Source organism: Trichechus manatus, unplaced genomic scaffold, assembly GCF_000243295.1.
Source record: "Trichechus manatus latirostris isolate Lorelei unplaced genomic scaffold, TriManLat1.0 scaffold00016, whole genome shotgun sequence".
Taxonomy (NCBI): Eukaryota; Metazoa; Chordata; class Mammalia; order Sirenia; family Trichechidae; genus Trichechus; species Trichechus manatus.
In genome coordinates, this window is record NW_004443952.1 from 20,379,105 (window position 1) to 20,406,524 (window position 27,420).

Below are 27,420 nucleotides of genomic sequence, written 5' to 3' on the forward strand. Positions count from 1 at the left end.
GATGTACTGCAAAGGAAAGGGCAGTTCCACACAAAAAGACTTTTATGTACCTCACAATTTGTGAATGTCCTTCTGGATATTCATGTAGGAACTATGGTAAGCCTTACCATATACAAATAAGTTTGCTCTGTTATAATTTATCCTAATGTTTCTTTTTAATGTCACATCAACCATACCTCTACTTTTTTGTTTTCATGTGTTTCTGGTATGAAATTGCTTCTGATCTTTTTTTAAATCCATACATTCATTGTAAGTAAATATACGTATCTGACTACTTTATTGTATTCTAGTGTAATCATTTCATTTACATTATGAAATACATATTATTTTACTATAAATTACTTTTATTTCTCCTTCACATTACAATCACACATTATACTGATTTCTTTAATTACATGTTTATGTGGGTTAAATTATCTATGATTTTAACTTAAGGATCGTAAAGAAATGGAATATAAATTAATTTATTAAAAAGGGGGCATTCACTTATATGAAGTATCTAGAAGAGGCAAATACATAGACAAAAGTAGATACTGTTTCCAGAGGCTGAGGGGTGGGAGGAATGGGGAGTTATTACTTAATGGGTACTGAGTTTCTGTTTAGGGTGATGAAAAAATTTTGGAAAAAGATAGAGGTGATGGTTGCACAACATTGTGAATATAATTAATGTCACTAAATTTTACACTGAAAATACTTTAAATGGCAAATTCTGTGTTCTATATCAATTAAACTTTAAAAGGGGGAGGTATTAAATCTGATAGGGTTGAGAATCTCTTAACAGCCAATATTTATTGAACAATTTCTATTTATCAAGCTCTGTGCTACAACTTTCAATGTTGTGTCTAATTAAGCACCATAACAACCCTATGAAGCACATGGTTCATCACTTAGAGCTAGGGCTCTAAAGTCAAAATGCTTGAGTTCAAATTCTGGGTCCACAATCCACGTGACTACGGGCTAGAACCAGTACCATTTCGGCATCTGTAAAATGGTTAATTATAATTGTACCTACCTAATAAAACTGATACAAGGTCTAAGTAAGAGAAATTCATGTTTAGCATTTGTATCTGGCCATAATAAATTCTCAATAAACATTAGCTATTTTTGCTCTTGCTATTGTCATTTCTAAGTCTTAAGTACTTACCCGGGGTCACACTAATAAGTGGAAGAGCCACATAAGTGGTGTGATTTAACCAGTACACACTGAAGTTACTCAGCAGGGTCTCACCATATGCGTACTGAATTTCAAGTAGAGCACTTGGTGGTAGTGAGAAGGAGACTTAAATAGTGCAGGCAATGTGCCTGAAATTCAATTTAATAAGCCTGTGCCTAGGACCGAGAATGAAATGGGAGAAGTAGACCTGCTGTTCCTTTGTCAGTCTCAGTTTCCAGGCATCTCTCTTACAAGCTTCTCACTATGTTTATATGCAAATTAAGGAATTTGGGCAGTTTTAACAACATGTAAGTTCTGACTTAAGCGCTGACATTGGAACCTAACTCTAAACCAAGGTTTGACTCCTCTATACTGTCATCCTGGCTTGGGGAAAGAACTCTCCCCTATACTTTCTCTTTAACCAGAAGAATGTGATGATACTGTCAACTATGTTAAGTAGTTTGGAAAGATGCAACTATACCCCTTCAAGTATTCAGTGTGTACCTATTGTGTGTCAGGAACTGTGTTAAATACAATAAATAAAATAAGAACAAGTTTGATAAGCTGTCATAGTATCCAGAAAGAACAGACATATTGATTAATTCAGGAAGACATGTAGTCCAGAGAACTCCAGAAACAACAACAAAATGGAAAAAATAGAAGCAAAAAAATTGTATGTGCTACTCTTTGTACATTACCCAAGTTTTAAGTGGAAGATGTAGTATTTATTGGGTTTTTTTGCACAAAATTAATAAAGTGGCTTTGTTTATATATGTGGTAACATATAATAGCTATTATTAGCAGACAGAAACAACTTACCAAATTTTATTTAAAACCCTGTTTTCTGTTAAAACACGTTTAAATTGCGTCCCAGAAAGCTTTTATTAGACCTAAAAGCATGCTAAATCATAGGCAATTTTAAAAATGAATTGAAAGATATTGCTAAAACATCCAGCAGAGAAGTTTTTAATGGGCACACAAGGTCACTGTTTTTTCTGCTAGCCAGCAATAGCCTAAGTCTAACTTGAACAGATTTATAAGAAGGCAATGTGGACAGAAGAAAGTTCTCTCAGCAGTAGGATAAAACCATGCTGTAAGCCCTGAGGTAGTTTGCTTCTATAAGGTAAGGAACCTGCCTTTAAACATCTTTATATCCTCAGCTTCTAGCCTAGGATCTAGCACAAAGCAAGCATTGATAAACATCTACTGATCTCAACTTCTAACTTTTATTTTCCTTTTCTGCTTTGCCACAAAGTAAGAAAGAATGTAAGGAATTCAAGAAAATCCCAAAGATTCCGCAAGAAAGCTATTGGAACTAATAGAGGGATTCGACAAAGTAGCAGAATACAAGATCAACATACAAAAATCAGTTGGATTCCTATACACCAACAAAGAGAACTTCAAAAAGGAAATCAGGAAAACAATACCATTTACAATCACCCCCCATAAGATAAAATACTTAGGAATAAATCTAACCTGGAACATAAAAGACCTATACAAAGAAAACTAAAAAACGCTACTGTAAGAAACCAAAAGAGACCTACATAAACAGAAAAACATACCATGCTCATGGATAGGAAGACACAACTTTGTGAAAATGTCAATCCTATCCAAAGTGATCTACAGATATATTGCAATCCTGATCCAAATTCCAGCAGCATTCTTCACCGAGATGGAAAAACTAATCATCAACTTTATATGGAAAGGAAAGAGGCCCTGGATAAGTAAAGCAATAGTGAAGAAGAACAAAGTAGGAGGCCTCACACTACCTGATCTCAGAACACACTGTACAGCCACAGTAGTCAAAACAGCCTGGTACAATGACAGACTATTACATAGACCAACGGAACAGAATTGAGAACCTAGACATAAATTCATACATGTATGGTCAGCTGATCTTTGAAAAAGAGCCAAAGACTATTAAATGGGAAAGAGACAGTCTCTTCAACAAATGGTGCTGGCAAAACTGGATGTCCATCTGTGAAAAAATGAAACAGGACCCCATACCTCACAACATACACAAAAACTAACTGAAACTGGACCAAAGACCTAAATATAAAACCTAAAATTATAAAGATCATGGAGGGTCTTCATACTCCCTATTTTTCATGGGGACAATGCTAGGAGTCGTAATAGATGGCATACATAGTCTACCAAACATAATTAAAAATGCACACATAGCACAAGATGAACTAGATAAACGGGACTTCCTAAAAACAGAACACTTATGCTCAACAAAAGACCTCTCCAAAAGAGTCAAAAGAGAACCTACAGACTGGGAAAAAAGTTTTGGCAATGATATATCTGACAAGGGACTAATCTCTAAAATTTACAGAAATATCTCAACAGTAAAAAGATAAAAAATCCAATTAAAAAATGGGCAAAGGATATGAACAGACAATTCATCAAAGAAGAGATTCAGGAGACTAACAAATATATGAAGAAATCCCCACAACCATTAGCTATTAAAAAACAAAACGAAACCCGTTCCTGTTGAGTTGATTCTGACTCACAGTGACCCTATAGGACAGAGCAGAACTGCCCCATAAGGTTTCCAAGGAGCAGCTTGGTGGATTCGAACTGCCGACCTTTTGATTAGCAGCTGAAGTCTTAACTACTGAGCCCCCAGGGCTCCTATTAGCTATTAGTGAGATGCAAATGAAAACTACATTGAGATACCATCTCACCCCCGACATTACTGCCACTAATCAAAAAAACAGAAAACAAATGTTGGCAAGGTTGTGGGGAGACTGGAAGTCTTATACAAAGCTGGTGGGAATGTAAAATGCTACGTCCACTTTGGAAAATCATATGACACTTCCTCAAAAAGCTTGAAATAGAAATACCATACGATCTAGTAATCCCATTCCTAGGAATATACCCTAGAGAAATAAGAGCCATGACACGAATAGACATACGCATATCTATGTTCGCTGCAGGATTATTCACAATAGCAAAAAGAGGGAAACAACCTAAGTGCCCATCAACAGATTAATGGATTAACAAATTATGGTACATATACACAGCGGAATACTATGCAACAATCGAGAGTAATGATGAGTCTGTGAAATATCTCACAACATGGTTGAATTTGGAAGACTGAATTAAATAAGTCAATCACAAAAGGACAAATATTGTACGAGGCCACCACTATAAAGTAACAAAAAGGGTTTACACACAGGAAAAAAAGAAAAAACACTCTTTGATGGTTACCAGGGACGGGAGGGGAGAGAGGGAAAATTACCAATTAGATAGAAAACACAAGGTAACACTGGTGAAGGGAAAGACAATATATAATATGGGGGAAGTCAGCACAACATGACTACGGCAAGAGAAGACACTGAGAGGAACGCCAAGAATAAAGGGCAACTATGGTTACTATAGCTTAGACAATCCTGCAGCAATAGTATTAACAAACAATAATTTGCAAATGGACAAATAGATACGCCAAGAGATGTAGGAGGATGTAAGTGAACATACCCTCCAGCAGATATAGGTTTGGTGGTGGACATTTCTACATACATGACTGTAGGTGCGGCACATATAGAGCATACAAAGGATACAGTCAGGGAAATCTCTTAGACATAATCAAACACTTCACAGGAGGAAGTTCCTAGGCTAGAAGACAAAGACCATACACTCAGTGGACATCTACATCAGTTGGCAGAGCATAGTACATAAAGACAATGTTCTGCATCCTACTTTGGTGAGTAGCATCTGGGGTCTTAAAAGCTTGCGAGCAGCCATCTAAGATACAGCTACTTGTCTCTTCCCATCTGGAGCAAAGGAGAATGAAGAAAACCAAAGACTCAAGGAAGCAATTAGTCCAAATGACTAACAGACCACATGAACCACAGCCTAAATGACCCAAGGACCAAAGTACTAGATGGTGCTCAGCTACCACTACCAGCCGCTCTGACTGGGATCACAACAGATGGTCCTGGAGAGAGCAGGAGAAAACCGTAGAACAAAAAATCAAATCCACAAAAAAAGACCAGACTTACTGGTCTGACAGAGACTGGAGGAACCCCCAAGACTATGGCCCTAAGACACCGTTCTTACCCGGAACTAAAAGCACGTAAGATAAACAATAACACCTGAGAGGAACTTACTCCTTAGAACAATCAATTATACGAGATCAAAAGGCGTTATCTGCCCAAAAGCAAAGATGAGAAGGCGGAAAGGAGTAGAAAATCAGGAGGAAAGAAAATGGGGAACCCATGGCGAAAATGGGGACAGTGTGACACATTGTGCAGAATGAAACCAAGGTCACGAAACAATGTACAAACTATCGAATGGGAAACTAATCTGCTCTGTAAACTGTCATCTACTGCATTATGAAAAAGAAAAAAAGGACTGTAAGGGATTCAGACAGATCATGAGAGGACTTCCTAACTGTTCAAATATGTACAAAGGGCACACAAGACTATTTCTTTATAACCTTACAGTTACAGGAAAAGACTTTCAAAGACTGAAGAAAAGCAGAACCGTAAAGACAAAAACAGATAAACCTGACATCAAAATTTAACACTTCTTCATATCAAAAAATATAAACAAAATGAAAATGACAACAGGATAATTTCTTTAAAATACAGAATTATTCTAGTAAGAAGATCAGACTTAACAGTCTGACTGAGACTGGAGGCACCCCGGAAAGCATGGCCCCTGTACTCTGTATCACCCCAGAACTAAAACAATTTCCGAGGCCAACTCTTCAGACAGGGATTGGACTGGACTGTGGGACATAAAGTGATACTCGTGAGGAGTGTGCCTCTTAGTCAAGTAGATAGAAGACACCAAAGGGGCAGCTTCTGTCCAGAGGTGAGATGGGAAGGCAGACAGAGTTAGGAGCTGGTTGAACGTTCATGGGGAATCAGGGGTGGAGAGGAAGAGTGTACTGTGGCAGAATGGGGTGAGCGGTTGGGGTCTCATAACAATGTAAGTTAAAAAAAAAAAATTTTGTATGGGAGACTAACTTGAAATGTAAACTTCATTTAACTACAACAATAAAAAAATAAAATACAGAATTATTTTGTTAATCTATATATGTAAGCTGGAAAAGGACAATCTCTAAGAAAAATACTATTAAGTGATTTATGTACTTTAAGAGTGAATTAAAACGTACATATTTTTATATACAGATAGCATATTTCTGGAAGAAAATTCCAGAAGTCACTAACAGATGTTGCCTCTAAGAAGAGCAGCTGGGGGCTGAAGTAGAAGGAAGACATTGTTCATTATATTATACATCTTATTGTACTGTTCAAGTTGTTTACTATTAGCATGTATTACTCTTTTAAAAAACATCAAAACAGTACCTTCAACATAGGTTCTCATGAGTTTATGAGTTAATGGATATAAAATTCTTAGAACAGTGTTCAGCATAGTGTATGCATATATAAGTATACACATATTCGTACATATATCTTTACAAATCAACACATCAGAAAAAAAATATTCTAGAATACGGGAAAATACGAAACATTAATTCACAAAAGAAGTAAAAATGGTCAAATATATGGCATTTTTTTTAATTTCTCTAGGAATCAAATACAAATTAAAAACTTTTTTTTTTGCACCTATCACAGTTACAAAATTTAAAAGGATTAACAAAATCCACTACCAAGCAGCTGAAGAGAAACAGGCTGTCTGATACGCTCTTGTTGGTGAGAATGTTAACCTATACATAAGCACCCCATTGGCTCAACAATTCCACATCAAGGGACTTAATGTAGGGAAATAATAAGACATTTGGAAGAGGAGAACAGTCCCAGTCTTCCCCATGCAGAGTGGCTAAAACTCAATCAAAACCCACACTCTTTCTGGCTTGAAAAACCAGAGGATAGAGTTCAGGACAACCATAGCCACTGGAAAGTAAGAGAGAAAATCCTAAACAGGGGAGAGTCAGAAAAGAATCCCAGGTTCTTTGTACAAATTCAGACCAAATTCTTCTGGCTGACCCCTGAATCATACATGTGTGGGCCAACTTCACATAGCCAGCCCATCTAAGGCTAAAAGAAATGGACTGATAAATGTGTGGCCACCACCACTGGGAAAACAAGAGCGTGCAGTTTGAGTTCAGCCAATTTAACTGCTTCAAAAATAAAAATACTCTTCAAAGAAATATAACAGAATTCAGACAGTCTAAAATATATCATTCACAATGTGTAGAATAAATTCAAAATTACTATAATATGAAGAAACAGTAAAACATGATCCATTTTCAAAAAGACAATCAACAGAAACAATCTCCAAAATGTCCCAGATGTTGAAAAAAGCAAAGATTTTAATGCAGCAATAATATCTATGGTCAAGGAAAATATGTTTGTGGTGAAATGAAAAGATAGGAAATCTCAGAAATTTCTAGAAACTATAAATTATACAAATAAAGTATCTCAAATTAAAGACTCATTGGATGGGCAGAATGGGGATGACAGAAGAGTTAGTGAATCCGAGATAGATGAATAAAAATTATCCACTGTGAAGAACAGAAAGAAAAAAATTGGAAAAAAAAGTGAACAGAGCCTCAGGGACCGGGAGATAACATCAAAAGGTCTAACATATGCCACTGAAGTCCCAGAATAGAGGAAAGAGAGAACGGGCAGAAAAAATTTTTTTTTAAATAATGACCAAGTATTTCCCAAATTAAACAGATGGTATAAACTTACAGATTTCAGAAGGTCAGCCAACCTCAAGCAAGATAAAAGAAAGCCATACCTAAGCACTTCACAGTAAAACTGCCAAAACCCAAAGGTAAAGAGAAAATCTTGAAAGCAGCCAGAGACATTACATACAAGGAGAAAACAAATGATCACTGGCTTCTCATCTCATCCTGGGTAAAGCCAGCTATCATGCTGTATGTGAACAGCATAGCCCTATAGAAAGGCCCACATGGCAAAAAACTGATGTCAACAGGCAGCAAGGATCAGAAGTCTGACAGAAGCCACGTAAGTAAGCTTAGAAGATCCCCACCTAGTCAAGCCTTGAGAGGACAGCAGCCCCAGTCAACACCTTGACTGCAGCCTTATGAAAGCCTGAGTCAGAGGCACCCAGTTAAGCCACGCTCAAATTCCCAGTTCAAAGAAACTATGAGTTAATAAATGTTTATTGTTTAAAGCCAAAATTTTGGTGCAATCAATAACTAATACACATGGCATTATAAACCTACACCAAACCCGTCGCTGTTGAGTTGATTCTAACTCATAGCAACCCTATAGGACAGAAAAGAACTGCCCCATAGGGTTTCCAAGGCCGTAAACCTTTACAGAAGCAGACTGACACATCTTTCTCCCATGGAGCAGGCTGGTGGAGTCCAACCACTGACCTTTCGACCTTTTGGTTAGCAGCCAAGCACTTTTAACCACCACAACACCAGGGCTTCTTGGTGGCATTACAGTGATACCAAATATTACAGTTTTTCTTAGCTCTACTGTCTCCACAAGGAACACATTTAAGATTTTTTTTTTCTCTTTATCTTCAGTTTTTCACAGTTTGACTACAAAGTGCTTAGGTAAATTAAACTAGTGTGAAGGTTAATTTGATGTGTCAGATTGGCTAGGCTATGGCTCCCAGGGGTTTGGCCAAACATTAAACTAGTTGCTGCTTTACAGCGTAATCTAATGTATTGTAATATAATCACCTTCCATAATCTAATCTAATGTAATGTAATCAATCAATCAGTTGAAAGCGAAGTTTCCTTAGTGTGTGGTCTGCCTCCAGATTGCAAATAGATATTTTGAAAGAACTTGCTGTCTCTCTCATCTCCAAACTCTTCCCATTGCGTTACCTACAGATCACAGAGCATGGACCTGTAGAAGTCTCTAACTTGCTGCTGACCTATGGATTTGGGGCTTGCTCGCCCCCACAATCACATGAGCCAATCTCTCGAAGTAAATCTCTCTCTATATACATACATGTATCTCACTGTTCTGTTTCTCTAGAGAACCCTGACTAAGGCAGCTAAAAATGATAGACAAGTCCTGGGGATAAAACTGGACCAAGGAGTAAATAGAGACTAGAAGTCAAACAGAGGAGCACAAAGCCAGACAAGCAATCAAGTAGGTCACAACAGACCAAAGAAAGGAGGACCTTAAATCTATTGTGTCACCCCCCAAAAAAGTTCCTTATAATTTTCCTTCTAAGCAGTTATTCATAGTGCTGGCTGAACTGAAGAAAGAAGAGTTCATGAGGGCTTAGTATCTATCACGTGTTGTTGTTGTGAGATGCCGTGGAGTCAGTTTCGACTCATAGTGACCCTACGTAAAACAGAATGAAATGAAACACTGCCCAGTTCTGTGGCATCCTCACAATCGTTGCTATGCTTGAGACCACCATTGGAGCCACTGTGTGAATCCATCTCATTGAAGGTCTTCCTCTTTTTTGTTGACCCTCTACTTTACCAAGCATGATGTCCTTCTCCAGGGACTGGTCCCTCCTGGTAATATGGCCAAAGTACGTGAGACAGAGTGTTGCCATCCTCGCTTCTAAGGAGCATTCTGGCTGTACTTCTCCAGAACAGATTTGTTTGTTCCTCTGCCAGTCCATGGTATGTTCAATATTTTTCACCAACACCACAGTTCAAAGGCATCAATTCTTCTTTGGTCTTCCTTATTCATTGTTCAGCTTTTGCCTGCATATAAGGCAACTGAAAATACCATAGCTTGGGTTAGGTGCACCTTAGTCCTCAAAGTGACATCTTTGCATTCTAACACTTTAAGGAGATCTTTGGCGCAATCTTCCCAACGAAATACGTCATTCGATTTCGACTACTGCTTCCTTGGGTATTGACTATGGATCCAAATCAAATACAATCCTTGACAACTTCAGTATTTTCTCCATTTATCATGTTGTTTATTGGTCCAGTTGTGAGGATTTTTGTTTTCTTTATGTTGAGATGTAATCCATACTGAAGGATTTGATTTTCATCAGTAAGTGCTTTAAGTCCTCTTCACTTTCTGCAAGTAAGGTTGTGTCATCTGCATGTTGCAGGTTGTTAATGAGTCTTCCTCCAATCCTGACGCCTAGTTCTTCTTCATAAAGTCCAGCTTCTCAGATTATTTGCTCAGCATACAGACTGAATAAATACGGTGAAAGGATACAACCCTGATGCCGACCTTTGTTGACTTTAAACCACACAGTATCTCCTTGTTCTGTTCGAACAACCACCTCTACCATGCATGTATGCAGATATCTTTTAAGGAAAGAAGCCCACTTTAGTTGCTATTCCTTTTAAGAGGATTTGGGGAGGGGCCATGGCAGCCAGCCATAACAGACTGGCCAGCCTATTACATGAGTAACCATACAAGTGTAGACGGAAGGTTAGCTCAGCCATGTCTAAGGTGGCTATCATGAAACTTCCCAAGAGAAACTCTCCTATCACTCTAAGTAATTGATTGTAAAATCTCTTTTGACCTTGAAGAACCTGACTTGATGGACAACAGTACACCCACATAACCTTTCTCCTTTACCTAAACTCTCTACTTTTTTTAATGAAAATAAAAACATGATGGTTTATAATTTTCAAAGAGTCTTCATATGCAAACTATCTTTCTGATTTTGATTCTCTTTCCACTGCTTTCTCCTTACAGATGGAATACTGATGCAGAAAAAATTACCTGAGGTCATATATAAATTTGCCTGAGGTCACAGGCTTACCAGAAATACTGACTCTCTTATACTTCTATTCCTGATTTCTGTACCCTTTCCTCTCCTTACGTTCCAAAACGGTAGATAAGTTTAGAACAAAATCCAAGAGTGAAAAGAGTTATGGTCCCTTCTCTGTCTCATTTCAAACCCTGAACTAAGAATCATCTTATGAGAAACATCCTGAAGTCAGATTATAATTTAATCACAAAAAATAAACAAAAAGGAAGAACTGAATGCAACATATTTTGCTTCCCTTATTCTACATTTTTTAGGCAACAGAACTGCAACTAAAACAGCATTTGAAAAGGTAAGACATTCAGAAACACTCCTAGCCTGGGGTTCCCTTTTCTAGTCCATCCTTAGCCTTCACCTAACCTGAGGTTTCAAGTCAGTCATATCCTTTGGCCTAAAGAGATAAGACAACAGCAAATAAAGGTGGAAGGGAGAGAGAGACCAGGAGAAGGAAAGACAAACATGCCAACATTTCAAATAACAGATTCTACTGCAAAGAATACCTTATTTCCTTTCAGTGACAATAACACCTTATGTTTGTTAATGTCTTTTCAAAACATCTTCACACCTATTACTGCCAGTGTATCCTCTCAAGTTCAAGAACAAAGGATGAAAGTACTAATAATAGCACTACATCAGACAAAAAAGGAGAATTGGTGGACTGTGACTCTAACTTCCTTGTGTGGTTCCAGTGTTTTAAGTTTGAAGAATGTAGAATTATAAAATATAAAAAATTTAAAATATTAAAAAATATGTTTGGTTTCCTCACCTGAAATTGGCATGCACATTTCAAACCATCTCCATCTTCTTTACAGACACCTCCATATTTACATGATGATTCATCACAAACTCTTACATCAGACTCCCTCACATTTAATTCTGTAAAAGAGGAAAAATTGTTTCATATGTATATTTAGCTTTTTTATCTGAATGTACATATATAAATAAAAGGAAAATCCTTAAAATGTATTCAGCATGCCATTCTCAATTTTAATAAGACATAATATACAAAAATCAAGTTCTACAGGACACGAAATGTTCAGTACTCCTCAAAGAGAATTTTGCATAATATGCCTAAAAGTAACTCATACCAAACCAAAACTCAAAATTTCAGGATTTAACATAATTCCTAAAGATAAATCTATGGAATTTTTCTATTTTGGCCTGCCAAGACCTTAAGATACTTTTCTTACTATTGTTTTACTTAATATTTTATATTATTTTTCTAGTGATTAAGTTACTTCTTAAGGAACGAAGGATGAAATAGGAATAACAAAAAGAAATCTTAATCATTTCGAGACCCAGAATAAATTTTGGGTGATCACATTCACTTGAGACAACTAAACTATTTTCAATACAAAATAATTTTAAAGTGAACTTGAATTGCACGATACACATACACACACACACACACACACACACATATACAGCATTTAAGTGGACAGAATTACGGAGATTCAAAACCTTACTAGATATAAGATTTTTAATGACTGATTTAACTTTGCCACTGGAAGCACAGTCAATCAACATACTAGTATTCTGTGGTCATTTTGCTCCTGCTCTATATCAGTCTTGCTCTGGAAGCATCAAATTAAGCTTTCTAAGGAATCAAGAAAATTGCTTCAAGGTTAGCGCTAAATAAAAGCTGCCAATCACATAGGACTGAGTGAAAGCCACTGCAATACACTTCTCCTATCTTCCCTATTGGGATTGGGAGCTAGAACAAATGCACTTATCCAAACAACAAATGACTTAAAAAAAAAAAAAAATACAGTAGTGAACACATGAATCTGGGAGCAGAGAGGCCCGAGTTAACTTCGGACTCTGTCACTTAATAGCTGACTCTGAAAAGCGCAATCCATCTCCTTAGATCTCAGACTCCCCATCTTCTGAGATGATGCAAGGTCTCCTGCATCTCTAAAAGTCTATTCCAAGATCATCATGAGGTCTTGGCAAACATCAAGAAGCACTTCTCCAGGCAATCTCCCATCCCTGGTTGTTTTCTATTTCTAGATTTCAAAGCAGGACTTGGTGGACTGAGTCAAGGAGGCTGTATGTCTGGTTTTATCTGTCCTGGGTGACATTTCATTGCCTCTCTCTGTGCTATTTGTTCTCATTGCTCTGTGATGGTGTCTTGGGTCTCCTACTCCTAGACTGACCATCCAAAACTCTTCTTTTCTTTTCCTTAAATAGATCTCAGGTGCACAAAATTGCATTCCTCCTAAGTATAGGCATACACACACCAAAAAAAAGACATGAGCAAAAACTTAAGAGGAAACTAATATAGCTGTTTTGCTGTTTTCATTTTTTCACAAACTATTATAAGCACCGATGACCATCTTTCAATTCCTTCTCCCCTTTCTGCTTTGATGATTTGCTTTAGCTCTTGAGGCTCTATTCTAAGTGTAGAGTTTTTATTCTATCTACCTACCCTCCTGCTGTGAATCTGCACAAGGTCTAGTTATAATTATTGTCAACTATATATCTTCAGACCCAAGGAAGATAACTAAATACTAATAAAGAACCACCCAGGAAAAAAGGGTTAGAATACATAATATCTTAGCTCAACTATATACTTAAACAAGTTTAGGGGCAGAGAAATAAGAATTGCACAATTTGAGGAATAAAATTTAGTGCATTTTTCTTCTTTCTTTTCTTGTAGCCTTAAAGTTTCACACTGGGTTTTATTATAATCTGTAATACAATGGAAGTCACTGGGAGTTGCAAATGGTTAACACACTTGGCTGCTAACCAAAGGCTGGAGGTTCAAGTTTACCCAGAAGTGCCTTGGAAGAAAGCCCTGGTAATCTACTTTCAAAAAATCAGCCACTGAAAACCGTACGGAGCACAATTCTACTCTGACACAGATGGAGTCACCATGAGTCGGAATCAACTCAACAGCAACTGGTTTATAATATGATCAGATTTTTTTTTAAAAAAACACGTTTCTATTTTCTCTGTGGGTCAAGGTCATGCTCTGAGTTGCCACTTGCTACCTTGGCTTGAGATTATTTTGAGCTATAATATGCTCTACCTGTTTTTGTTTTTTTGTTTTTTTCAAGTATAGTGGGAGTCCAAGCTAGACCCTAAACCATCCCTACCACTCAGATTCATATGTCCGGTGACCTAAACTTGTTAGGGTATCTGTTTGCATGAGGGACTAAGGAACATTTGGGAAAAATAATCATTCTTACTAAAGTGGGGCAGAAAAGCTTGGACCAATAAACAAAGCCTTAACAGGAGTGATCCCAAGCACAGTGTGGTGTCTATCACTTGGACTGTCCCTCAGCCCAGCCCCAAGAGCTCATCATGACAAAGACAGAGGGACTACAACAAAAAACTGAAAGAATGGCTTTCACTAAAAATTCTGAAGCAATGAGATGCAAAGAGCCCTGCTCTCTGATGCCCACATGACAAGACATAACAGACAGGAAGTAAGAGGTCATGCCTGTTTGGCAGCTCAACAACCCAGCATATCAGCAGAAGCACACCTGGCAGGATAGTACAAGGCTAAGAAGTGGGGAGCAGTGCCAGGCAAGAAGCTATACCTCTGAAATCTGGCGGGAGGAACCGATGTGCAACTGCAAGGGCAGCACACGTCAAAGGAAGAAAAAGACAGATGCCACGTGGCAGTTGTCAGGATATATTAGAGAAGCGACATGGGAGAAGGGGGCATTAAGAGGAAGCTAGGGGTTCTGCATTAATAGGTGGGGGTAAAAATCATGAAATTCCGATTTCACTAGTTATTAGTCATATTTTATGCTTATCTTTCTATCAAATCTACGCTATTTTAATGAGTATCTGTATTAAATGTGATGATTTAGTTGATCAGGAAGCAATTATTAAGCATCTACTATAGGGCTGGAGCCCCGGTTGCACAGTGGTTAAGAACTCGGCTGCTGATCCTTGGAAACCCTATGGGGCAGTTCTACTCTGTCCTATACGGTTGCTATGAGTCGGAATCGACTTGACAGCAACAGGTTTGGTTTGGTTCTATGGAGTCACTATGTGTCAGAATCAACTCGATGTAAAACAGGTTTTACAGGGTCACTATGAGTCAGAATCAACGGCAATGGGTTTCACTTGGGTTTATGTATCTAATACTATGGTAAGACTTTGGGACATAGAAAAATGCCTAACAGGGAGGTTATAATCTTGCTAGCATATGGAACAATTAGTGCAGAATTCAATATTGTCTATAATTAAGGGATAAATTGTGTTGTACAGCTATACTTGATCTAGGAGTTTCAAGAAGTAGGATTTAAAAATGGATCTGAAGTGTAGGGCGCAGTGACAGAGAAGGCGAGACTTACAATGACCTTGAAAAATAAGTTTTTTTTTTTCTGATTATAAAATATAGTAGAAAATATGGAAAAGACATTTAAAACTAATGTTAGTTGCCCACAATATGTAAGTAATATTAATATATGAAGAAGAAAAGAGAATGTTTTCATCTAGATAAACAACAGAAGTGAAAGTGGAGACACAAATAATTTAGTAGTACACATAAACAGTATTAATATCAATGGTTCCCAAACTGTGTTCCTTAGGAAAACTGGTGTCCTACACTAGGGTGTGCCTTCATTAAAATCAAGTAACTATTTTATTTCCTCATTGCAAGGGGAAAAAAAAGTCAACGGAAAGAATTTTCTCAATTTTAAGTTTTTTTTAAATTTATAGTTCTTAGACCATCAGTATATTACTTCCTTGTTAGCTATCAAAAAAGCTAATGTTCAACAGATAAGTAAAGAATATTACTAGAAAAATCCCAGCAGATAATCACACTCAGTTTGACTGTGTTTTAAGAGGACACAAGGTCATGAATGTCACAAGCTCATGAATGTACATTTTAAATTGTTTTGTTATTGTGGTAGTTAGTCACTGCTAATTGCCTACCTTGTATCCATTCTTCCTTTCTTACCTAGTAAAAGAATCCCAATTTTGTTCAGGGAGGCAAGGTACTAGCTGAATAACCTGTATTTTCCAGCCTCCCGTGTTCTGTGCCACAGTTCAAACATAGGCACTGTCACTTCTTCATTCTTCCATTCATTTTCCTGCCTAAGGACGTAGCAGCCATCTTATATGCATGAAAATGACAGCCACAAGCTAAAGATGACAGAGTATACAGACAGTAGAGCAAGAGAGCAGAAAGACAGACCTACCCTGGATTTCATCCCTCCAGACTCACTGTTATAGGAAATAAATATATAATTTAAGTCACTAATGGTCAAGTCTCCGATACATGCAGTTAAAAACATAATCCTGATATGACTGCATGTATAAACATTTCTAAGCAAAAGCCTTAAAACAAATAATTTTGTGCTATATCACAGTTCACATGATAAATTTATCAAGAGCCTCATGATTTCCTGGCACTCAGAGAACCACTGCCTTAGCTCAAACTCTGTAGAGAAGGAATCTATTTTTGGATCCTCTTCTGAATTTTCTTTCTTTTCATGGATTCTGTACAGTACTAGGCATCAAGAGGGCACTCTACTACCCGTCAATAATGATGATGATGATTACACACCTGCCTTACTGGGCACAAAATAGAAATTCAGCAAAACAGATGAGCCATTACTGAGGACCTCAAAAAATCAATTCTCCAAGTAGAAATATTTTACACAAAGAAGCACTGAGAAGAGTGGCTCAAAATAAAAATATTTTGCTCTGTTCCTAATCAGCCCATCATACAGTTCTCTAAAGGTAAAACTTGTCTTGATATTCATTAACATTTCAAAGCTGGGAAATAATACACACCCGAGGAAGGAATCCTACTTACTATGAACCTGAGCTGCCAAAATCCCTACCTTCTGACACCACTAAAAGGTTCAGGTGGGAGTTCAAAATGAGACTTATCTTCTCTCCAGGATGATATGCATTTTCTACCACTCTTCTATAAGTTAATTCTGGAGTTCTTACAAGTCAGCTAACCTTTATGGAGAGCCAAAAGAGAACAGAAAACTTTGCAGGATGTTTGGATAGAATTTGGGGTTTCTCAACCTCAGCACTATTGACATTTTGGGCCAGTTAAGTCTTTGTTGTGGGATGCTTCCTGTGCATTGCCAGATGTGTAGCAGTATCCCTGGCCTCTACCCATTAGATGCCAGTAGCATTCCCCCAAACTGTGACAACCAAAAATGTCTCTGGACTTTGCCAAATGTCCCCTGGGGACAAAACTGTCCCCAGTTGAGAACCACTGCAAAAGATGAAACCAAACACTTTACATTCATTCTCTAACATAATCACTCCAAAGAAAATGTGTCAAATAAGCAGCAGTCTCCAAGATCTCTACACATTACCATAGCTAATTTTCATTTCAACACAGGGACCTAAATATACAGCCTCCCAGTTTATGTAAGTCCTGACTCACAGTGGGGGGCCCATCTTTTAATAATGCCTTAACCTCCAGTAAGCCTGACTTGACTTCCTCCCCCGTCCTAACAAAACACTTCTTTTCAAGGTCAGTACCACCTCCTGTTCTAAAGATCCAATAGCTTTTTTCTTAATCTTCCAATTCTTTTCTGGAACATTCTACAGCAATTGACACTCCTGGCCTCCCCCTCCAACCTAATAATCTACCTTGACTATCCTCCAACTCTCTGACCACTTCTCATTTACTCATTCATTTTTCTTCTCCCACTGCCCAGTCACCCCCACAGTACTCTTGGAACTTACCTCCAATTTAATCAACTCTCCAGATTAACCTATGTGTTCTATTCTCTGTAAACCATACCAACTGATGCCATGGCACTAATGTTCAAGGCTGCTAGGCCACCCTCTAGAACACCTGTGAGCATTTTAGCTCCAACCAGGAGTTGCTCTTGGTGCTTAAAGAGTATTACATGTGTTACCCAGCCTGTGCACTTGTCACTGTAAATTAAGTGATTTCAACACTCCATCTGGATGAAAATAAGTTGTTTCTATGAAAACTAAATTGAATGCCATGGAAAGACTTGGAAAAAATGAATTGCTTAAAAAATTGCTGTTGCATTGGGTTAGGCAAGATAAAAATCTAGAATTCTGCATCCACAAGTCTCTAAGTGCCTTTTTAAATGGATTAAAACTAGAATTTGTTGGCCCTGACAGGGAACACAACAGAGAGTCCCTGACGGAGCAGGAGAAAGGTGGGGTGCAGAACTCAAATTCCAGTAAAAAGAACAGACTTAGTGGTCTGACTGAGACTGGAGGAACCCTGGAAAGCACGGCCCCCAGATTCTCTATCAGCCCAGAACTAAAACAATTTCCGAGGCCAACTCTTCAGACAAAGATTGGACTGGACGGTGGGACATAAAATGATACTTGTGAAGAGTGTGCTTCTTAGCTCAAGTAGATACATGGGTCTAAACGGGCAGCTTCTGTCCAGAGGTGAGTTAAGAAGGCAGAGAGGGTTAGGAGCTGGTTGAATGGACATGGGAAATCAGGTGGAAAGAAGAAGTGTGCTCTCACAGTATAGTGAGAGCAATTAGGGTCACTTAACAATATATGTATATATTTTTGTATAAGAGACTAACTTGAAATGTAAACTTTCACTTAAACTACAACAACAAACAAAAAAAATTATTAACTTAAAATTGAATAAAAAGTAATTTCTGGTTAAAAAAACTAGATTTTGTAATCAACGCATTAGGAGTGTGGAAAAAGGAAACTCCAACTGTTCGCAAAGAAATTCTTGGCCTTCTCTCAAAAAACTGGTTAATAAATATATATTTAAGGGTTTATATTCAGTGTCTACATGTGAATACTTTATTGTATTTGGGAAACCTGCCATTTTTCATAAAAGCACACCTACCCAATCTGACAGGACCCCGGATTAATGGTTTCACTCCCAAACAAGTGCAGCCTGTTCATGCCCTTGTATCCAACTGCCTATAAGACAATTCCACAATATCTACACTGAAAAGAGTGGAAATAGTTGGAATATTTAAAATCTTCCATATCAGGAAATGGTTAAGAACATTATGGTACAGCCATGGAATATTATATAGCTATTTAAAGAAGTTATGCACATAATGTAGCAATATGGAAATATGCTTATGAATGTCAAGTGAAAAAGCAGAAGACAAACTATACACATACACTATGATTATGAAGTAAAAATTTAAAAAATACAGGAAAAATCCACCTAGGAAAAAACAAAAATGTTAACAGAATAGTGTTATACCAGTTGAACAATGGATGACTTTTCCCCTTTCCAAGTTTCTATTCTAGTTACATTTAACATGGGAAAACAACAACAACAACATGATTTCAAATACAACCCCAGAGACAGTTTGCTATGTAATGGACAGAGCACGACCAGACTTGCATGCTAGTTCTTCAGCTTTTACAATACCTCACTTGGATATTGTAATGATCAGATGAAATAATGTATTCAAAAGCAACTAACACAGTGCCTAGGACAAGTAGGTATACAACAAAGATTCAATTTCTTTCCCTAGATATGACATTCAACTCCCAACCAATACGAGGTTGGGACACATCATCGTGACACACATCAGTGGGAAGACATTTTGGGGTAAAATAAGAACAGATTTAATGAATGTTAATTTCAGTCCCTGAAAATCAGAATTAGAAATTAAATTATCTTCAACATGTTTGCTAAATTAACCACATTACCTCTACTATAAAGATATAAGGGGAAAAATAAATTTTGCTCAATATCTTATGATACAAAAGCAAAAGCAATTTACATTAAAAAGCATTAACAGCATATGACTAAAACTTTTCCAAGCTATATTTAACAAGAGAAATTTCACATATGCCTCACCATTATCTGACTCTGATATTCTTCCATTCCATTCTGCATACTACTGCCAAACTACCCTCTGTTAAATAACACTTCAATCAGTCAATCATCTACCCCCACACCTACAATCATTCCCTGCTGCCTACTTCAATTACAAATGGCTCTATGTCAAGGTGGTTTAGGCAGGGTGATGGGGAGGACAATCTGCAGCAAGATCAGATCGAAGAAAAGATCTCGCGCCTGAGTCAAGTAATAGAGGTGACCTTGGTCTCTCTAGCCCTATCCTGTCCTACCCAAATATCCGAAACTGTGATGCTCTCTCCTATTTCTGAACTCTGGGGTTCTGATACTAGGTTTGCAAACCTATGTTTCCTTCTCACAGATCATAATGATGACAAATCTCTACAAGATTCCTGACATGATACATTAAGGTTTTTGTTTTTGTTTTTTTTTTTGCTTTGTTTTGTTTTTTTAAAGGCAGATTGAAAATAAATAAAATAAATGTTTATTGTTATCATTGGTTGCCGTTCAGTCAATTCTAACTCACAGCGACCTCATGTGATGTAACTTATTTTTTAATGACTATAAAAAAAATATGGAAGGTATATATCAAAAAATGACTCACAGTTGTATCTCTTTGTGGAATTTGTTCTTTATTCAGTATTTTTCTGAATTGTTTGAGATTTTACAATGAACTTGTATTACTTTTAAAATCAGATGAAACAACCGCATGTGACAACATGGAATAACCTTGAAAACATTACACTAGTGAAAGAAGCCAGACACAAAAGGCCACATACTGTATGACTCCATCTACTGTATATGAAATATCCAGAATAGGTAAATCCATACAGAAAGTAGATTAGTGGCTGCCAGGGGTTGGGGGAGGGGAGATAGTGGGACTAACTGCTAATAAGTACAGGGTTTCTTTATGGGATGATAGAAACGTTCTAGAATTAAATACTGGTGATGGTTGTACTCACATAGTGAATATACTAAAAACTACTGAACTGTATAGTTTTAAATGATGAATTTTATGTTATACGAATTATGTCTCAATTTAAAAATAAAAAATTTTTAATTAGATAAAACAATCATGCTACTTGAATTTTGGGAAAATTGAAACAAAATACGATGAACAGGCATTATAATGTGGTATTTAAGAGGCAGAACCTGAAGCCAGACCGCCTAGATCAGTATCCTGACTCTGCCACTTACTAGCTATGTGATGTTGGTCATTTACCACCTCTGTAAAATGGGAATATTAAGCATACATATCTCAGAATGTTGATGGAGGATTAAACTAAGATACAGAAAGCACTTAGAACACTCCACGGCACACAGTAAGTACGCTATTATTAGACTTCTATTATTATTATTATTAGCTCCAGTGCTAGAGAAGGTATAGAAAAATAAGCACTCAAACCAACTGTGAGAGTAGAAATTGGCACAACGTTTCAAAGGATAATGTGGCAATATACACCGAAATTTTAATTGTCTTTATTCTTTAACCTAGCAATTCTATTTCTAGGAAATTAGAATAAGGATAAAGGAAAAACCATACACTGTACATACTAGATTGTTAACTTCAGCAAGGTAGAAACAACCTAAATGTTCATTTGTTTGGAATTAATTAAATTATTGATAGAATACTAAGCAGTCATTAAAGTATGTAATAGAAACACTTATATTGATCTAAGATACAACTATTGGTCTCTACTCATCAGGACAAAAGAGAAAGAAACCGAAGTCTCAGAGAAGAAACTAGACTATAGGGCTGACAGCCTAAATGAGCCACAGATTCATCTACCCTGAGACCAGAAGAACTAGATGGTACCCAGCTACCATTACCTATCGTTCTGATCAGGGCGACAAAGATGGACCCAGATAGAACGGGAGAAAATGCAGAACAGAACTCAAATTCTTAAAAAAGTCCAGACTTACTGGACCAGTTGCGACTAGAGGACTCCCTGAGAATAATGTTCTGAGATACTTTAAACCCTGAACCGAAACTATCCCCAGAGGTCACCTTTTAGCAAAATAACCGATTGACGACTGAGTCCAGTACAGCTAGATGGTGCCCGGCTACCACCACTGACTGCTCTGACTAGGATCACAACAGAGGGTTCTGGACAGAGCTGGAGAAGGATGTAGAGCATAATTCTAACTCACAAAAAAAGGACCAGATTTACTGGCCTAAAGGAGACTGGAGAAACTTCGAGAGTATGGCCCCCAGACACCCTTTTAGCTCAGTGGTGAAGCTACCTCCGAGGTTCACTGTTCAGCCTGGGAGTGGACAGCCCCGTAAAACCAAATGAGACTAACGAGGTACAGGAGTCCTGTGACAAGGGCCAGAAGGCAGAAGGGGACAAGGAAGCTGGTGATAGGGAACCCAAGGTTGAGTAAGGATATTGTTGATGTGTTGTGAGATTGTTAACCATTGTCATAGGGCAACATTTGTAGTAACTGTTAAATGAGAAACTATTTTGTTCCGTAAGCCTTCATCTTACGTGAGAATAACAGCACAATTGGAAAAACGTAGTCAATGTCACTGAACTGTGCATGTAGAAATTTTTGAAACAGTGTATCTTTGGCTATGTGTATTTTCACCACAAAAAAAAGGTTGAGAAGTTAGAGGGTTAATATGTTGTGGGGTTGTTAACCAATGTCATAAAACAATATGTGTACTACTGTTTCATGAGAAAAACTATTTGTTCTGTAAGCCTAAAATATAAAAAAATAATAATAATAATAACCGATTGACACACAAAATAAAGGATATTACCAGTGAGTATGGTGCTCCATTAAAAAATCATCCATATGAGACCAAAAGGTCAACAATTAATCTAAAGCAAAGATGAGAAGATAAGGGGGCAGGGAAATTAGAGCACTGGAAACAGAAAAACGAGAATGCAATTAAAGAGAATGTTGACTCATTGTGAAAAATGTTAACTAATATCACTGAACAATTTCTATAGAAATTGTCAAATGGGAAGCTAACCTGGGTAAACTTTCACTGAAAACACAATTAAGTATCTTTAAAAAATAAAACTTGTGTTGCTATGGAAAGAAGACCACTGTGAAATGAAAAAAACAAAATCAGAATGTAAATCTAACAACAAGAACAATATGTTCTGGTTCTATTTCTAACACTAAGTAGAATAGGAGGTAGCCAGAACCCAGGAAGTTACTTGCAAAGGCAAAAATCTGAAAAACAACCTGCAAACTGGCATTGGTGAATCTCAATTAACTACTTTAAAACAGAATTTTAAAAGGACTTCACAAAAGTCTGGTGTTTTAGAACAACTTCCAAACTCGGAGCTCCAATTATTTGATTATGTAACTATATGATCTTAGCCAAGCGCTAAATCTCTCTGAAAAATCCCAGTCTCCTGGAGTAAAAATGGGCATAATAATCCTTCATAGGATTGTAAGGATTAAATGAGATCATTACAAAAAGCACTGAAAACTATAAAGGATACTTTTCCTCTTTGGCTGAATCACCAAAACCAAAACTGAAAAGACACAACCATAGCCTCAAACCCCACTATTTGTTCTAAAATAGTGAAGTTTTTTTTTTTTTTTTAATGTTTTAGAATTTTAAACCCTAGGTATAATTTAAATGGGAATTAGGAGGCACTTGTGGACTAGACATAAAAGAAAACAGTAATAGTAAACACAATTGCACATCTAAAAATATACCTCAAAAAAAGTAAGTAAACACATCTCAAGCCAGCATTTATGAACTTAAGATTATTTTCAAAAGCGATAAAAGAACTCTGAAAAATTAACACTAGACTGAGCTAACTTGTGAACAATATAGAATCTAAATATATCAATTAGGCTATAAACAACAGAACTGATAGCAATACCAGCAATTTAGATTCACTTGTAAAATGTTACATGAATAGCTGACAAGGCAAAATAAACTGAACTTAAAAATCCCAAAACGAGAGCTAACCTGTGAACAACAGGGCCTCCAGTTAAACAGAAAATTCCAAAGCAAAAACTATTATCGGGAAAAGACTCAAAGATGTTTCTGGTATAAAATGAAATAGTCTCAGCATGAATATTAAGAGACTACACAGAAGAATGGCTATCATCAAAGATTTCTTCTTCATATTTTTCCAGAGTCCTCAAATTTTCTACGTCAAGCAAATACTGCTTTAATAACAAGGAAAAGTGGTGTGGGTTTTTTTTCCCCAACTCAGAATACTTGCACAAAATGAGAGAAATGGAGCTACGGTTGAAAACATAATACCTGCCAAAGTTTTTCAAAGTAGAATATGTTAAGAACTTTAAATCTGAAAAGACTTCAAAAAATGACGGGGCAACCAAGACATGAAAACTACATGACACTTTTGAAGAGTACATGGTTTTGAATACCAACAAGGATTAATAATAAATTAAATCACCTAATAAATTAAAAGCATATACTAGAGAATTTTAAGATTTAAACATAGAATTTCAAAGCATATGAGAAGTATGCCAACCCACTAAATGCCTCATTTCTCCCTAGAGAACACAATAATGGAACTAATAATATGAATAATGAAAATAGTTCTCTTAAAACAATGTTTCTAACAATGGTAGAAAAACAGGGAGAGGGGGTAAATGAGTTGAAGTTATCTCCCAGCCCAGCACAAAAGAAATTAAAAATTTAAATTCCATTAAAGAAAGCACATAGATAGAGAAAATAAAGGATAATATATACTTAGAAGATGATTGGCTATAACAGAATTTCACATTTTCAGGGACTCCAAACTTCCTGGAGTCACAAAGGTTCAATGAATCCTGAAACTACTACCCCGAGATAATCTTTAAACCTTCAACCAAAAATATCCCGACGTCTTCTTAAAACCAAACTAGTAAAGTTATGTCTGCCTTGAGAATTATGCTCTTTTAAGATATATTTATTTGGGATCAAAGTGACAATAGCAACTCGAGAGATGAGATAGGAACCTAGACAGCAGTAAGTTTATGTTAATGGGGGAGGAACAGCTTAGAAAAAAGGGGGAGAACCGTTGCATAACTCAAAGAATGTAATCAATATCACTGAATTGTACATGTAGAAACTATTGAATTGGCATATGTTTTATTGTGTATATTCTCAACAACAGCAAAATAAATAAAATTTTTAAAAAATACAATAACAATGACAGGAAACACAACAGAGTCCCTGATGGAGCAGGAGAAAAGTGGGGTGCAGAACTCAAATTCACATAAAAAGACCAGACTTAATGGTCTGACTGAGACTAGAGGAACTCCAGAAGACATCGTCCCCGGACCCTCTGTTAACCCAGAACTAAAACCACTTCCAAAGCCAACTCTTCAGACAAAGATTAGAATAGACTATAAAACATAAAATAATACTCGTGAAGAGTGTGCCTCTTAGTTCAATTAGATACACAAGACCAAATGGGCAGCTCCTGTCCAGAGGCGAGATGAGAAGACAGAAAGGCATAGGAGCTGGTTGAATGGACACGGAAACCCAGAGTGGAAACGGGGAGTGTGCCATCACATTACAGGGAATGCAACAAGGGTCACGTAACAATATGTGTATAAATTTTCGTATGAGAAACTAACTTGAGCTATAAACTCTCACCTAAAGCACGATAAAAAATTTAAAAATACAGTAATAAGTTTTGTTGAATATGTAGAGAAATATAAAACCCTCATATATTGCTAGTAGGCATGTAAAATGGTACAGCCATTTTGGAAAACAGTCTGGTAGTTCCTCAAAATGTTAAACGTAAAGTCATAGTTGTTATTGTTGTTAGGTGCTGTCGAATCGGTTCCGACTCATAGTGACACTATGTACAACAGAATGAAACACTGCCGGGTCCTGAGCCATCCTCACAATCATTGTTATGCTTCAGTTCATTGTTGCAGCCACTGTGTCTATCCATCTCGTTGAGGGTCTTACTCTTTTTGGCTGATCCTCTACTTTACCAAGCATGATGTCCTTCTCCAGGAACTGGCATTCAACCGTGTGGATCATAACAAACTATGGATAACACTGCGAAGAACAGGAATTCCAGAACACTTAACTGTGCTCATGAGGAAACTGTACATAGATCAAGAGGTAGTCGTTCAAACAGAACAAGGGGATACTGCATGGTTTAAAGTCAAGAAGGTGTGCATCAGGGTCGTATCCTTTCACCATACTTATTCAATCTGTATGCTGAGCAAATAATTCGAGAAACTGGACTATATGAAGAAAAACGTGGCATCAGGATTAAAGTCATGGTATGACACAGCAATTTCACTCCTAGGTACATACCCAAGCAAATTAAAACACATGTCCGCACAAAAACTTGTAAGTGAATGTTCATAACAGCATTAATCATACTAGCCAAAAAATGGAAACAACCCAAATGGCTATCAACTGATAATGGATAAACAAAATGTGGTATATCCATACATCACATTTTAGAATATTATCTGATCATAAAAAGGAGTGAAGTTCTAATACATGCTACAACATGGATGAAACTTGAAAACATTATGCTAAGTAAAAGAAAACAGTCACAAAAAAAAAAACATATATTGTGTGATTCTCTTTACATGAAATGTCCAGAACAGGCAAATCCATAGGCAGATAGTAGACTAGTGGTTGTCTCCAGGGCTGGCTGTAGGGAGGTTATGGAGTAAGGAGTGACTGCTAATGAGCGTCTCCATCCCAAATTCTGGGGGGGGATAAAAATTTTCTAAAGTTGATTGTGGTGACAGATGTACAACCCTACAAATACACTAAAATACACTGGATTATACACTTAAAAAAAAGATTAAGAGTATCATAAATCATGTAAATGGGCTGAAGTGTTAAATGCCTTTAAAGTAGAGTATCTGGATTGGGGAACAAATCCTAACACTTAAAAACAAAAAGATAACAAATCCAGAAAAAAAGAGGGCAGTTCTACTCTGTTCTACAGGGCCGCTATGAGTCAGAATCAACTTGACAGCAACGGGTTTGAGTTTTTTTTAGTTTATTATGGCTTCAGAGATACTTTAAATTTACCCTAAACAAAAGTAAAAAGTACAACAAATAATGAAATAATATTGAACATATATGTCTCAAATAGAGCAACAAAAATATAAGAAAAACAAAAACCTGTAAAAAATAAACCTGCATCATTGTAATCAGAGGCCTTAATATTTCATTAACAGAGTATGACAAAACAAATCAACAAAGAATTAAAAGTACTGAACTGCTATAAAGCATAAATTAAACCTTTCCTCTTGGTCAGGGCTAACTTGTCAGAGTCAGGTTCGGGAGTGGGGGGAGGGACAAAAAAAAACAAACAAAAATACATATATATTAGATATAGAAAGAGAATATGTTAAGACAAATGTGGTAAAATGTTAATAACTGAGGAATCTGGGTGCACTGTTGTAACCTTTCTCTAGTTCTAAATAACTCGAGGTTTTGAAATTATATCAATATTAAAACATTTTTTAGTAAAATTAATAGTTATGTAATATGGAGACTGACAAAGCAAGGAAATACACTTTCTTTGCAGGCATACAAGGATTGTTTACAAATTTGTTCTTATCCTGGGATACATCCAGTTAAATCAAATACTTAGAGATTTTATATAACACATTCTTAGACCATATGCAAAACCACAAAATTATCTATAACATATCCAAAGTTATGCATTTTATAACAATGGTTAGAGGAATTTCAACATGTATACCTGTAATGTTAACGAAAAAGAAACAATAAACTGTTTCCACCTAAAGAATTGGGAAAGAAAGGAAAGGTTGAAAAGGGGAAATACTAAAACTTAAGAATGTAAAGGAAAAGAAAATAAAGGAAAAATAGATTTGATAAAAACACTATTAGACAATGCAATCC

General features: G+C 36.8%; 1 protein-coding gene across 2 annotated transcripts in view; it reads right to left on the reverse strand.

The window, feature by feature from the left end:
- LOC101358126 (myb/SANT-like DNA-binding domain-containing protein 3) overlaps positions 1-27,420 on the reverse strand; it is a 135,053-nt gene that overhangs the window by 60,987 nt on the left and 46,646 nt on the right. For both annotated transcript variants that reach the window (XM_023727457.1, XM_004372222.2), the window contains one exon: positions 11,580-11,689. In XM_023727457.1, coding sequence (XP_023583225.1) covers positions 11,580-11,689 — 110 coding nt within the window. The remainder of the gene's footprint in view (positions 1-11,579; positions 11,690-27,420) is intronic.